Below are 16,014 nucleotides of genomic sequence, written 5' to 3' on the forward strand. Positions count from 1 at the left end.
TTGGCAGGGACCTTGGGGTGTTTTTGCCTCCCTCTGCAGCATGTGGGTGAGAGTCACTTGCCAGGATTATCTGGGTATGTCTCACTTAATCATTTCCCTGCCATTGCAGGGGCCTCAGGCACTGGTGCACCTTGGTCCTTCCTATTCTCTGCCCGAGGCACATCATAGTCTAAGCTCTTGTGGGGCTGTAAAGCTTTGGTCTAATTTCAGTTGTTCAGGTGCTGGGTGGTGTTGGTGGCCTGTGATATACAGGAGGTCAGACTAGATGATCCAATGGTCCTTCTGGCCTTAAACTCTATGGCTATGTCTACACATATGGTAATGTGTAGAGTACATGCACTGCACACACACCTACATGAGTACAAACAGCAGAGTAGACAGGGAGGCACTGCTTAGATAAGCAGAGTAAAGACATGCCAGAACCTCAGGGTATGTACCCTATATGGATCTCCACACAACCGAGCAGTGCCTCCATCTACACTGCTATTTTTAGCCTGCTGCTGGAGCCTTTCCCTGCATCCACACTGCAGAATGACAGGGCTCGGACTCAAGTCACAGTGGGACTCAGGCTCTGACCCACCAGGTCCTAGGACATGGGTCCTGAGTGCTTGCTGACCCAAGTCAGACTGATTTGTGTGTGGACAGAAGGGGGGCTTGGGCTCAAACCTGAGTCAGAGCCTCCGGTTAGTGTGCACATACCTGTAAGGGCCAAGATCCTGGGGCTAGTCAGCCCTGTGTAATTAGCCCTGCTTTGCCACATCTCTGCTGAGTGTAGGACTTAAAAAGAGAGGAAGCCCAACAGTTAGGGGCTGGCTGCCGAGGGGAACAGTTGAACTGGGTTGTGGCTGGAGCTCAGAGACACAGGAGTGGAACTAACTGCTCTAACGTGCCCCTGGAACAAGGGGCCGGGCTCCAGGGCCAGTGATCCACACAAGAAATAAGGAGCTGAAGAGGAGCCCAAGAGAGAGGAGAGGCTCAAGCCCTGAGAGGGTTGAAAGATGTTTTGATAGGGTTTAATTTTGTTTGTTATAGTGAGAGGCCCAGAGAGAAGCCCTGGGACCTGCTACTCTGCTAAAGAAGAGTGTGATTCTTTGGAAAGACTTTGCTGCTGGTAAAGGGACTTTGGTGATACCAGCTTGGGGTCTGACCAGCTACAGCTGGACTTGGATACCCCACAAAGGGATTGAACTTCTAAGTGACGGCTGGAGGACTAGGCCACAGAAGACCTAGTCAGAGGCGAAAAATAGGAGGCAGTGGTGACCGAGGGGAAAGCCCAGTAACCCTGCACCCAGTCACTCTGGGGAGGGGCCCGAGAACACAATCCAAAACCACTTTCACTGGTTGCCTGAGCTGCCAACATTTCTTTTGAATTAGTGAACTTGCTTTATTGACATAGCTGGAGATATGGGGCATTCAAAGAAGTTATCCTGGGGGCAATGGGTCGTCTTAATCAGCCATCATAGCAGGATGTAAAGCTTTTAATGAAGGGGCAAGCTGGGAGCATCCTACCTCCCAAGTTGCCACCTTGAAAATGTCTGCAGAGATCTTCATCACCTGCCCAGCTCATGGATTCCAGAGTAGGAACAGTGCCTGCACCCCTCTGCCTAGTCTCTCTAAATGCCTTGTGCAAGAGTGGCCCCCCACCCTCCCAGGGCTACAATGCAGGGTTTAGACCACCAAAATGAGAGATGTGGTGATACACTCACCATCATTACCTCTCCCATACAACTATCGATTCTCTCTGTCCCCTGGCCCTACCTCCCCAGCTTGCTCTGCAGAATTGCTTTGCTCATCTGTTCTACTGAACTCTCCTCCCATCATTTCCTCTCGCCTCTTCTCCCTTGATGCTCTTTCTGTTGCAGAGAGCTGCTAACATCCAGAGGCTACCCATGTCCTGTGATGCTGGCAATGCGGCTAGCCAAGGCTCCACAGCAGGAGCAGGAGAGTGAGATGCACACCATCAGCTGCCACCTGGCCTCAGCTTGTCCTGTACATGGTAGTGGCTCGTATGCATGCTCAGACAGCTGAAGTGCCGAGGGCTAGAAAGACTGTACAGAGGCTATTTGGCTGCCACCATGCCACAAGACTAACTGGCAGCGTGACACATCTGTCCCGATTGGATGACAAACTTTATAAAAACAGAAGAGTAAATAGCATCATTTCCCCCACGAATCTCTGTTCTTCATTCACAATCAGATTTTCACCTTGCCCCAGACATTTGTGGGAACAAAAACCTGCTTGCCCCAGTGATTGTGCAGAGCAAAGGCCATTGGGATGGGCAGAGAGAACAGCCCGCAGGAACTAGAGCACCTGGCTGTGCACACTGCTTTGCAGCATGGCCTGGTGGATGGAAGTTGTGCCTGGATTCTATTCCTGACCACCACTGATTCAGTGAGAGACACTGAACAAGTCTCTTGGGTCCACATTTACAAGCAGGACCTCTGATTTTTGGGACCTGTGCTTGAGACACCTAGAGCCTGATTTCCAGAGGTGCTGAGTTAATTAATATTTACACTGTTTATACTAAGCACAGCGCTCAAAGGCCCTACTCAGGCTCAGGGCCCCGTTGTGCTGCCAACTGTACAAACATAGGAAGACACGGCCCCTGCCCCAAAGAGTGTACAGCCTAAGGGTTACAGTGCACCTTTTGGGCACAGCCTTTAGCAAAGGGTGGTGTGCAACGCAACACCCAGGAGTAGAACTGAGGGGGAAATCACACAATTCCTCCCCTGCTGCCCTCTCACTCCAAGGTGAGGGAGGAAGGCACAGAATAAGTTACTGCAGCTTCTCAAAGGGTCCTCCCCTTTACTTTTCCCATCATGCCTGGCCAGGTTAAGGGTATGTCTACACAGGAACTAGACACCCACAGCTGGCCCATGCCTGCTTACTTGGGCTCACGGTGCTCAGGCTGTGGGGCTGTTTCACTTCTGTGAGAGAGAGCTCTCTCTCTTCTGTGTAGACATACCCTTAACCTGGCCTGGAACCCGGGGTCTAGGACCCTGTGAGATGGGAGGGTACCAGAGCCAGGGCTGGCCTTACCATGAGGCGAACTGAGGCGGCCGCCTCAGGTGCCAAATTGGGGGGGGGGGCGCCACTAGGACCCAGAGTGTAGAAAATTGTGTCCGCTGCTGGAGCATATGTATTCTCTCTGCTTTAGAGGCACAGAGATGGTGGAGTGCTGTGCTGGAGGAAGGAGGGCACAAGAGACATAACAGGCAGGCAGCAGAAAAGGTGAGAGGGAATAACAGAAAGCAGCAGGAGCTGCAGGGAGAGAGAGGAGGAGGAGGAGCCTCTTAGGTACCTCTCTAGCACCCCCAGGAGCCTGGACTGATTAACACCAGCTTCTCAGGGAGCTTCCTGTTTCCTGCTGCTTCCCTGAACCCACTTGAGGAGAACAGGCAGTCAACTGAAGTAGTAGGAGCCAGTTAGGCCCTTAAGACACTGATATCTTCCCTCACTCAGGCCCTGCTACCAGCCTGCTTATTTGTCCCCTTCAATTGAGTGTTGAGAGCCACTATAGCTGGCACAGAACAGCAGTCAAGAGTGAAAGAAGAAAACGCCCCTCTAGGGCAGCATTCAGAAAAAGCAAACAAGCAAAGGAAGCTTTTCTATCTAAGCAGGAAGGAGCTCTCCTGAGATACATAGACACAAATGTTCACGGTGAGGATGTAAGTGGTAAGGAGATGCTTGATCTTCCAGTTAGTCAGAGTGCAGGTGACTCCATCTCAAATGGATGCAACCATACACATTCCTGAAGAAAAGTGTAGATCAGAGAAGAGTGTGGTGGAGGTGCAAGAAACAGCTGCTGCTGAGTTTAGTTCCTTAAGTCTAGATGATCCAGGACTATGGACCAACTTGAGCAGTAGCCTGAGGGACTTCCTTGTACTGCATGGGCCACAGCAAGTGAAAAATGTCATGTTCCCCAAAGACAATGAAAATAGAAGTTTCCATCCAACACATTACTGGCATGAAATCCCCAATGGTGACAAAGTGGAGAGGCCATGGCTTATGTATTCAAAAACCCAGAATGCTGCATACTGTTTTTGTTGCAAACTCTTCCAGTCTAATGTTCCAGCCACATTGGGTTCTACAGGAACAAAAGACTGGAAAAATCTGGCTAGAAATCTGGCATGCCATGAGAAGGCAGCAAATCACCAGAGAGCATTCCATAGGTTGAAAGAGCTTGAGATGAGACTAAGGTTAAAGGCCACCATAGATGATCAGCATCAAGAGAAGATTGCATCAGAGTCTCTTTACTGGCAAAATGTTCTGAAAAGGCTCATTGCCATTGTAAGAATGCTTGCTACCCAAAACCTAGCACTGCGTGGCACTTCAGATCAGCTGTAACTGCCAAATAATGGAAACTGCCTTAAAATTGTTGAGCTGATGGCTGAGTTTGATGCTGTACTCCAGGAGCATCTAAGAAGAGTCACCACCCAAGAAATGTACACACACCACTACCTTAGAAAAACAATTCAAAATGAGATCATACAGTTACTGGCAACAAAAGTCAAACAGAAGATTGTGGTAGATCTGAAGTCAGCAAGATATTACTCTGTTATTCTGAACTGCACACCTGCCATCAGCCATATGGAACAAATGACTTTAAAGGTGCATTTTGTAACAACAACAACAACAGAACCTAGTGAAAATGTCCCTGCAATGGTGACATTTTCTAGAATTTATTGACATTGATGATACTACAGGAGCTGGTATGACAAATGTGCTTCTTAAAAAGCTGGAAGATACGGGAATTGCGATAGCTGACATGAGAGGTCAGGGCTACAGTAATGGTGCCAACATGAGAGGAAAGAACAGAGGAGTGCAGACATGGATCCGAGAGTTAAACCCTTGAGCTTTTTTTGTCCCATGCAGTTCTCATTCATTGAATTTGGTGGTCAGTGATGCAGCATCAGCTTCTAGTAAGGCTGCTGAATTTTTTAATGTAATTCAAAGCATCTATGTATTTTTCTCTGCATCAACTCATCGATGGCAAATTTTGAAGCAACATCTGGGAACATCCTCTCTGACACTGAAACCACTGAGTGTCACATGATGGGAAAGTCGAGTGGAGGCGATAAAGCCTATCAAACACCAAATTGGGAAGATAGATGATGCCATAGTTGCCATTATGGAGGATAATGCTATGACAGGAATTGTTCGTGGGAGAACAGTGGCAGAGGGAAATGGAATCACCAGAAACATACATAACTTCAAATTTCTGTGTGGCTTAGTGTTGTGGCATGACATACTATTTGAAATAAATGTTGTAAGCAAGAGACTCCAACGTGTTGACCTTGATAGATCTGGAGCAATGGAACAACTGGACAAAGCAAAGTCAAAGCTACAGTCTTACTGGACAGATGAGGGATTTCAAAACGTTCTGAAGAGTGCACAGAAGTTGGCAGAGGAACTTCACACTGAAGCTATTTTCCCACCCATTCAAGAATACAAGAGTCACCAAAGAAGACAACATTTTGATTACGAGGCATGGGATAATCCCATAAGAGACCCCAAACAACAATTCAAAGTTGAATTCTTTAACCAGATGCTAGATTGTGCAATACAGTCAGTTGAAGAACGTTTCATGGAGCTCAAGTAACACAGCAGTATATTTGGGATGTTGTGTGATATTCTAAAACTCCTCACTATACCTGAAGAAGACCTACACCAGCAATGCAGGGCACTAGAGACAGTGTTGACACATGATGACATGCGCAATATTAATGCGAGTGATTTAGGTGATGAACTGAAAGCCCTTTCAAGAAACATTTCAGCAGGATCAACTCCAAAGGCTGTTCTGGAATATATGTGCAAAAATAAGATGACCACCCTCTTTCCAAATGCTTTTGTTGCTCTGAACATACTTCTAACACTTCCTGTAACAGTTGCCAGTGGAGAACGCAGCTTCTCCAAGCTGAAGTTAATAAAAATGCATCTACACTCCACAATGACACAGGAGAGGCTGGTTGGCCTTGGAACCATCTCAATAGAGCATGAACTGGCCCAGACTGTGGACCTTCAGCAGGAAGCAGTTCCAATCTTTGCAACCAAGAAGGCAGGGAAAGCACCACTTTGATTATTCAAACGGATAAAAATGCCAGTGTTTACTATGCAGACAAGAAAAGTTACATTTGCTGTTCAGGCATTTGAAAGTTAAGTGTTACTTAACATTTTTGAACAAGGCATTTTAAGTTGTTAGTTCTCCTTTATTGGGGTAGGTAGCAGAGCAGTACCATGAGAGGAGTAGAACAGGAAGAAGGCAGAATTGAGACCTTTCAAAGTTTTGGCCCAAGCGAGGGGGCATGGGGGCATCATTTGAGCTCCCCGCCTCAGGTGCCAAAATGTTGTGGGCCGGCCCTGCCCAGAGCTGGCATGGGCCAGCTGAGGGTTTTCCTTTGCCGTGCAGACATACCCTTAACCTGGCCAGACAGTGGCAGAGGGCATAGCCAGAGCACCATACTCCCTGCCCCTCCTTCTCTGAAAACCAGGTCGTAGGTGTCTTAAATTATACCCCAAAACCTAAGGCAAATCAAAGATGGGACCAGAGCTTGGAAGCTCCTGCCTCCTAGTCCCATGCTCCATCCTCCGCTCTAGCCTGTGCTGCCTCTCAGAAAGGCCTAACACAGTCACTCACCTTCTGTACGATATTGGACCAAGAAGTCAGTCCAATAATAGATATTACCTCACCCACCTTGTCTCTCCAATATCGTGGGACCAACACAGCTATAAAAGCACTGCATTCTATAAGATACACATTTCACAGTGTATGCAGAGCAATAAGGGCTCTTTGCCTCTGTGAACTTTCCAACCACTGGGCTGAGCAAGAGGGGCCGTTTTCCTTTACCTACCCTTTAAACCCCACAAGAAAGCAAATATGTTTTTGTTTGAAACTGCAAAGCACAGCTGCTTGTAGACAGGAGGTGGGAGGAGGGAATCCACTCCCTGCCCCTTGTTTACACAGCCCAGGAGGCAGAGTTCTAGAGCCTGTTTTTGCTCAGCCCCCTCCCGCTGTTTGATGAATTAAAAACGACTAATTGTTCCTTGGATGTCAGCACCGTGGACAAACTCAGCATGGGGGTGCAGCCACAGGCTGAGTGATCTGGCCAGCAGAACTAATTCCCAGTTCCACAAACTGGAGGGGTTCAAGAGAGACGGTGGGGAGGGGGCAGCAAGATAAACACAGCTGTACATCATTCCACTAGGACAGCGCACGGAGGTCCAAAAACAAGAAGAGATGGGGAGCTGTGGAACTGGCCCTTGGAAGGGGAAACCCAGCCCAGAGCCATCTAGACTGCAGGGCGCAAAAGCCAGGGAAGAGGAGCAAGTAGCATCGCTTTGCAACGTTACCCTACCGGCGCACACCTGTCAGGTGACAGGGAAGAACCTGGGGATGCAAAGCAAGAGAGCAAGCAGAGGCTCAGTGCAATCAGGTAGCAATGCGCCTACCGCTCCAGTGCAGCCACAAGCCAGGCTCATTTCACTGGATACAGATAGATATATGCCGTCCCGCATGCCCCTACCAATGCGCATGGGAGCAGAGATCAGGAGGCCACGCAGACACATGCCTGGAGATACTATTAGACATAGGCATCCACAGAAGAGAGCAGAACATCATGTAAACAAACATCATCTATACACACACACACACACACACACCAGCACTCTTCCCTCCATGGGTGAGGCAGGAGGCAAAAAACAAACACACCCGCCAATATTCTCTCTCTTTCTCAGAAATGGAAAGGGGGCAGGGGAGGCGACAACCAAACAAGAATGTACAGAGTCAGTTAAAGGCTTGCCGGGAAAAATAAATAAGGGGAACAAATAATATTTAGCTGAATCCAAACACGCTCCCCCCTGGCTGTGAAGCATCGTGGCTCCCCAAGCAGTGACAGCAGCAGCAGAGTGGTGGTGAGGGGCCCAGCTGGGGCTTCTCCTAAATCCAGATTGAAGCAAGGGGATTCAAATCCCTCCCTCACCATGGGTACAAAGCCCCATGCTTCCCTCCTCCCTCAGCCATGTAGGTCAGACAGCAAATTCCTTCACAGCCCTTTGTCCCTAGCAGTGATGTCAGAACAAGCCATGTTCTGAAACAAACCCTGCAGATTCCCACTCCCTCCTGATTGGCCACCCTCTCTGACCTCCCTCCATCCACCAGATGATGCTTCCGCAGGGCACCCTAACCCCTCTCCCCCAGGCCACCTTTGCCGTAACCTCCTCTGGAATCTCTCCCCTGATCTGTGCACTGCAGCTGGCAGAGAGGGGTGTGGGCAGGCTGCAAGGAAAGAGGCCGACCTCACTGTTTGGAGAGAGGATGGTGCATCATGGGGCCTAGGGTAAGAGAGCAGCTTAAGCTAAGATTTTTGTACTAAAGATCAATGCTATTTCTAACAACCCAGAAACAGGCAAAAGTTAACACAAGGAAACCGAAACAGGCAGTGTTATTAAATAATATAAACGAGAGAAGGGGAAAATACGCATAGACAAGTTCTTTTAAAAAAAAAAAGGGAGAGAAACAGGCAGCTGTCTGACAAAATAAAATCGACTAGGCAGAGGTTATTAAAAAAGAATTGAAATAGACAGAGGTTTAAAAAAGACAAATGCTTCAGAGCCAGCAAGTTGGGCATATAGGGCCCAAACCTGCCAGGGGTGGAGCTCTCTGGATCAGGGAAAGCACTGACACATATTTAACCTGATGCCCAAGCAGTCGCTCTGAAGTCAGTGGAACGCCTCATGGAGCTAAGAGCTTCCTGGGTCAGGACCGGAGTGCTCAGCCCCTTCTGGGCTTGAGCTCATTGTTAGCCTCTATAACCATGGGAGCTTATTACTGTTATGTTCACCCGCCATCCTGTTTCTCACACTTTCTTGTTGCGTCTTGTCTCAAGTTAAGCCCCTGTCCTGCTTGGATCCTTGGGGGCAGACATTTTAACCGTGTCGTATCTCATCAACTTCATTGGGACTCTGGGCAGCTGTAAGTGTTCCCCCATGTGGGTCTCACTGCAGAATCGGGGGCACAGACTGCAAGCTCTTCCTACACAATGTCCTCCTACGTGTCTGTACAATGCAGGGCCGGCTCCAAGCACCAGCCCACCAAGCTTGTGCTTGGGGTGGCACCTGGAGGGGGGCGGCGCGGCGCTCCGGCCGCTGGGGAGAGCGGGGCCACGGCCGGGCTCGCCGCCCTCCCCCCGGTGCTCTGGCCGCCCTCCCCCCCGGCCGCCGGGGGGAGAGTGGCGAGCCCCAGCCGGGGCTCGCCGCCCTCTCGCCGCCCTGCCCCCTGCGCTCTGGCGGCCGGGGGGAGAGCCTAGCCCCGGCCGGGGCTCGCCGCCCTCCTCCCAGGGCTCCGGCCGCCCTCCCCCCCGGCGCTCTCCCCCCGGCTGCCGGGGGGAGAATTGCCGCCCTCCCCCCGGGGCTGCGGCCGGAGGCTTTTTTGCCTGGGGCGGCAAAAAAGCCAGAGCCGGCCCTGGTACAATGCCTAGCAGAGAGGGGCCCCAACCACCAATGGAGGCTTTTCAGCACTACTGAACATAATTAATTAGTTCTTATATAAGCAGAATGAGTTCCTGCTAGCCAGAGGGACAGAGAGAATAGGGAGGGCTTTTAGAAAGGTCAGTAGGAAACCAACACTAGACCACAGGTTCTCAAACTGCAGTCTCTGGAACCCTTGCTGTTCATCCAGAGAGCTAACTGCTCCTCCTTCCTATTTTCAGCTGCTAAATCACATGAGAGAGAGCTAGAATAGATTCATGGGCATTGAGGCTAGAAGGGTCAACTATCATAATCTAGACCGGGGGTTCTCAACCTTTTTCTTTGAGGCCCCCCCAACATGCTACAAAAACTCCACGGTCCACCTGTGCCACAACAACTGATTTTCTGCATATAAAAGCCAGGACCAGCATTACGGGGTAGCAATCAGGGCAATTTCCCACGGTCCCCCACCATAGGGGGCCCCACAAAGCTTAGTTGCTCAGGCTTTGGCGTCAGCCCCGGGTGGTGGGGCTTGGCCCCCCGGCTTCAGCCCCATACAGTGGGGCTTCGTCTTTCTGCCCAGGGTCCCAGCAAGTCTAATGCTGCCCCTGCTTGACGGACCCCCTGAAACCAGCTCGCAGCCCTCCAGTGGGCCCATGGCCCCTGGTTGAGAACCACTGATCTAGATTGTCCTCCTGCTTAACATAGTCTGAATTTTCTAGTTTCAGCTCAAAGCACTGGATTTTGTTATGCCTTTGGCTAATAGATTACATCAGGAATTTCCCAGTATTAATTTCCCACGGAGTTACGTGGGAAATTATGTGATCAGTATGTGTCCTTGAGGCACTCTTTCTATTGAAATGGGCCACCTGCTGTGAAAGAATGAGACCTTCTGGGTTAGAGAGAACATAGGATCAGTAATAAATGAGGAGGGGGGTTAAATTAATACTGCCCCCAAAATGGCTGGGATACTCAACTCCTTTTTTTAAAAAGAAAATTGTCATTAGAGCTAGTCAAATCATTCCAAACGAATCGTTTGTTTGGTGAATTTTACCTCGTCCTGTTTGCATATTGTCCAGGGGCAGATCAAGATTTTCTCAGAATTCTTTATTACTCAAAATTCTTTGTGGAATTATTTCAGTGACTAGTTCTTGGTCGCTGGCTTGCCCACAAGGAGTCCGTTATATTTGGTGTTTTAAATGTAAGCATTTTACAGAGGGAGAACTGAGGTACAGAAAGGGATCTATGAAAGTCCCTGAAACCTAACATGTAAGACCAGGAGGACCATCAGATCATTTAGTCTGGCCTCCTGTATAATACAGGCTGGAGAATTTCAAAACCTTGCCCAAGATTACCCAGTAGAGTCAGTCACAGACCCAAGGTCTTCTAAATATCAATCCGATGCCCTGGCCACTGTACCATGCCTCAACTGTACATCCTTCTTGGTATCACCCAAAATAATTCCCCTTCCTCCTCGGCAATGACACCTTTCAAATATTTGTAAGTGGTTATCATCTCCCCCTCTTCTGATGTATCGTTTGCCCATCAGTGAGGCGTCTGGTTGCGAGGATCAGATTGGAACGGATGTGTTTTATTTTCTATAATGATTTGCCACCAACAGACTGCAGGTCAAAAATAGTTACAGCTTGCAGGAGTGCCCTCTAGAGCCAATTAGAGCCTGCTCGACCTGACTGGGCATCAGAATGGCTAGCAGGAGTCACAATGTCCTTGCAAAATGGAGGCTTTACTATGACACACAGCAGAGATTGGGGCGCTGACCATTCCTTATAGATTCATAGATTCTAGGACTGGAAGGGACTTCGAGAGGTCATCGAGTCCAGTCCCCTGCCCGCATGGCAGGACCAAATACTGTCTAGACCATCCCTGATAGACATTTATCTAACCTACTCTTAAATATCTCCAGAGATGGAGATTCCACAACCTCCCTAGGCAGTTTATTCCAGTGTTTAACCACCCTGACAGTTAGGAACTTTTTCCTAATGTCCAACCTAAACCTCCCTTGCTGCAGTTTAAGCCCATTGCTTCTTGTTCTATCCTTAGAGGCTAAGGTGAACAAGTTTTCTCCCTCCTCCTCATGACACCCTTTTAGATACCTGAAAACTGCTATCATGTCCCCTCTCAGTCTTCTCTTTTCCAAACTAAACAAACCCAATTCTTTCAGCCTTCCTTCATAGGTCATGTTCTCAAGACCTTTAATCATTCTTGTTGCTCTTCTCTGGACCCTCTCCAATTTCTCCACATCTTTCTTGAAATGCGGTGCCCAGAACTGGACACAATACTCCAGTTGAGGCCTAACTAGCGCAGAGTAGAGCGCTCATGTGAAAGTCTTATAGAAGTTAATTGAAACTTACAGCCTTGCTGTTAAATCCTACAGGATGATTAAAACCACTATAGAAAGGTGATCATTTTCTGTTGAAGTCTATAGGACATTTTTCATATAGGAGAAGCATCAGGCATGAAATGAGGAGCTTCCCAAATCCGACATATGGATGGAAACAACCTCTCCACCTGCTGAATTTCATCCCTAGTAAGTTCTACGGGACTTTCCAATACATGGGTTTCCATAGTACTTTCCATCAGGGAACATCAAAGTGCTTTATTAATATTAACAGTGCAATTAATAAATGTATGTAAATGAGTTGAGAGTCACTGACTTTCACTGGCAGTTGCGCTTCTAGTACACACCAGAAAGGGTTGGCCAGTATAGCTATAGTGTAGATGCAGCTTATTCCAGCCAAAAAAACAGCATTTCCTGGTATAGCTTATACCAGTTCCCTAAGCAAAATAACTTTTCTGCCAGGGTAACTGGGCCTACACTCTGGCTTTTGCCAGGGTAAAAGTGTCAAAAAAGTCACCCCCTAGCTGACATTACTATGCTGGCACAAGTTTCTAGTGTGGACCTGGGGGAGGGAGTTCAAAAGAGCCTAAGTCTTGTAACATCCTTACCACAAGGGAGGTCACTGTCACCTCCATTTAACTGATGCATAAACAGAGAGCGAAAGGCCTCCATTTTCACACATGGGTGCCTGACATTTAGGCTTCTAAATCATTGTTTAGGCCCATAGTTAAAAGTGGCCTGATGTTCAGAGGTGCAGAGCTCTGGCTGTCACTGATTTGCGCAGGATTTGAGTGTGTCCGCTGACTCAGAAAATCAGGCCAGCTTTTACTTAACTTCGTGATTCCACATTTATGCACCCAGATTTGAAAATGTTGGCCTAAATGACCTGCTCAAGGTCATAGAGAATCAATGGCAGAACCAAGCACAGAACCCAGCAGGTCCTGACTCTGACTCCCCAACTGGAAGCACTAGAGAATGCCGCCTCACATCCAAAGAAATCCATTCTCCATGCACAGAGCGGTGCATCAGGGGCTTGCTACAGCATGGCCTCCCTCAGTCATCCCCCTCCCCGCATACTGTGCATTCACGCATCTGTACTCAAAATAAAAAATGCTTGGCCTGGAGCGGAAAGAGTTAAAGGGGTTACGAAGGGTTTCGCTGACCTATTTTCCAGGCAGGCACCCTTTAATCTCCTTTGGAGACACCTTCGCACAAAGGCTGGTACAGCAGCTCAGCTGGAGCCAGGATTTAACGTGGAGGAACTTGTCCTGAAGAGATTAAAAACGGCAGTCGGGCACTGAACCTTCAGTCAAACTGGCAGGAATTTCTAATCAAGGGAAAGGGGAGAGAGGAAAACAAGGGAGATGGGGAGCAAGGTGTTTAGTGGATTGACACTACAGCAGCATTCAGAAGTACCTTCCTCCCATACTCTAGGACGGGGTAGGAAGGGCTGATGGCCTCCGCTTTGCCTCCAATGATATTAAATATCACAGCATTCCATCAAAAAATAAAGGTTCCTAAATCTTTGTGGCTCTGGGGCCTCCATTCCCCCTTGATCTGGCTCAGGAGAGGAGAGGAGTTTTACAATGAGTGTCTCCAGAAGACAGAGATGATTGACTGGTGTCACCAAGCAGCTAAGAAGTTTAGTGGCCCCATCAGTAGTGTCTGAAGCCTACATCATTTACCAATAGCATCAGCCAAGAAACATCATGGAGAGAAAGGGCTTTGGGATTTTGGGAACTCTGCTGGTGAAAACTGAACAGTGAAGCTAGCTTAGTTGGGGGACCCTGATGGTGTCAGCTGAATGCTTGTGAATGTCAACGTGCATTACGTTCAGAGGGGGGAAGAGGAGAAGGAGACAGAAGAAGAGTGAATGAAAAGGAAAAGGCAAAGAGTAAGAGAGAGTGGGGAGAGAGAAGGAGAAAGAACAGGGGGGAAATTAAAAGGGGGAATAGGGGCAAAGAAGGGAATTGGATGGAAGAGAAAGAGAGAGAATTTCAAACACATGCACACACCCAAGCAGAGCTCAGCCAATCAGTCCTCCTTCCATCTTACCTGAGGGTCCATGAGACGAGTAAGGTCTGGGTAAAGGTAGAACAGGACGCCCTGCATCGCCCCCGGCAGAGAGATTCCCCTGATCAGCAGAACTACCAGCATGAGGTACGGGAACGTGGCAGTGAAATACACCACCTGGCAGGAGAACACAACAGAGCAAATGTGAGAGGGCAGCCTGGGGAAATGGCCAGAAACCTAGGACACCAATGAAATCTTGCCACAAAGGGAGCAAGTGCAGTGCAAGAGCAAGTTAGAAAGGCCAGGATGAGACAGGATCAGCAAGATGGGGGCAGGGAAGAGGCAGGATTACTATATTTTCAGGTAGTCTTTAAAGCTGAGTAGAAAGCAATTCACTTTTACTGAGTGGTTAGAAAAGTCACAATGTGGCCATTATATCTACAACTAGATAATCCCTCTTTAGTCTTGGCCCTGGGGCGGGGGGGGGGAGAATCGATCCAAGTTACGCAACTTCAGCTACGTGAATAATGTAGCTGAAGTTGACGTACTTAGATCGACTTACCATGGTGTCTTCACTGCGGTGAGTCGACTGCTGCCACCCCCCCGTCGACTCTGCCTGTGCCTCTCGCAGCGCTGGAGTACAGATGTCAACAGGAGAGGGCTCGGGGGTCGATTTATCGCGTCTAGACTAGATGCGATAAATCAATCCCCGCTGGATGGATCGCTGCCCGCCGATCCGGTGGGTAGTGTAGACATACCCTTGGTAGTGATCTAAGCACCAGGCTTGGTCTTAGCTAGCGTAAGTCAGGGTAGCTCCATTGAACTCAATGTAGTTCCATCGATCTACACCAGCTGAGAATCTGGGCCCTTATTTTCATCTGCTCATTCTGACAGGAAAGCGAAGGAAGGAGTCATACCAAGCAAGTCTCTTGGTATGGAGTAGGCCAGGAGAACATAATCTAAAACTAACAAGATGGATGCAAATAGCAGCTTGTCCTGGTACATCTCCCTTCATGATGAGACAGTCCTTGGGATATCATCAAGGAATCGTCAGTAGTAATAAGAATTAGTCTTATTGTTTGAGGTGAATGTAACCTAGCAACAAATAGCCATTTCAACTCTTTATTGAAGTAATACAGACATGCACTGGGTGCCTGGGTGTTGTAAGACAGAAGCCCATTTAAACTGTGATGTCACATCAAAAACCTTGCAAGTCTAAACTTTCCCTCAGCTCTGCCGGTCAGACAGACCTGGTAACAAATGGGTTCGTAGGTAGGGGCACTTGTGCCATTCCAGAGGGTGCTATTGTTCCTGCCACTACTTACAGTAGTTCACAAGTTGTGATTACAGGTGGAGAAACAGTATGTGGAAATGATGGGTGTGTCTATATCACTTTCTGGACTGCTGAGTTCCATACTGATGTTAGAGCCAGGATACAGTCAGCAAGTTCAGAGAATGTGATGGTTTTCTGGTGTCTGAAGCAAACAATGGTTGACTTAACATTCACATGTATTCAGGGTGTGAACCTGATATGGTTTTTCAATATTTGCCAGTTTCAGAGCAAGGGGTTTCCAGTGGCCACCATCCTGTCTCCCTTGTACTGCAGCATCAGCATTGAGCACTAAGACTAGCAGCTGGCACTTGGCTGAGACTCACTGCTTCATGTTTCAGCTGTTCCTACATAAAGAGCAATGCTGAACACAGACATCCCATCAACATCAGGACCGAGTGACTTAGAGCTGTTGCAAGGAGTGTTCTAATACTCAGGTAGTCCAAAATAGGGGTCTTTATGCATCATGTGTTCTACTACTTAGCCTACTTGCCTTATGAATAAGATGGACTTAGATATGTTTGAAAGCCCTTACTTTGGCAAAGTAGTTGCATTCCTCTGAGGAATACTGAAGTCCAATGTCCGTGCTAATCCTTTCTGGGATTCTATGTCTTGCAAATATAACTTGGGTTATTGTGGTACTTTGGGGATTGTTCAAACTAATTGCTATAGTAATCCACAACAATGACATACTGTAGTCTTCATTAATGACAGGTTTCAGAGTAGCAGCCGTGTTAGTCTGTATCCGCAAAAAGAACAGGAGTACTTGTGGCACCTTAGAGACTAACAAATTTATTAGAGCATAAGCTTTCGTGGGCTACAGCAGTGGGCTGTAACCCACGAAAGC

General features: G+C 48.3%; 1 protein-coding gene across 1 annotated transcript in view; it reads right to left on the reverse strand.

Annotated features, from left to right (window-relative positions):
- The window catches only part of LOC135873058 (sodium- and chloride-dependent GABA transporter 2), a 59,282-nt gene that overhangs the window by 18,563 nt on the left and 24,705 nt on the right, over nt 1-16,014 (reverse strand). The window contains exon 6 of the mRNA XM_065397533.1: nt 13,880-14,014. Coding sequence (XP_065253605.1) covers nt 13,880-14,014 — 135 coding nt within the window. The remainder of the gene's footprint in view (nt 1-13,879; nt 14,015-16,014) is intronic.

This window comes from Emys orbicularis, chromosome 1 (assembly GCF_028017835.1).
Source record: "Emys orbicularis isolate rEmyOrb1 chromosome 1, rEmyOrb1.hap1, whole genome shotgun sequence".
Classification (NCBI taxonomy): Eukaryota; Metazoa; Chordata; order Testudines; family Emydidae; genus Emys; species Emys orbicularis.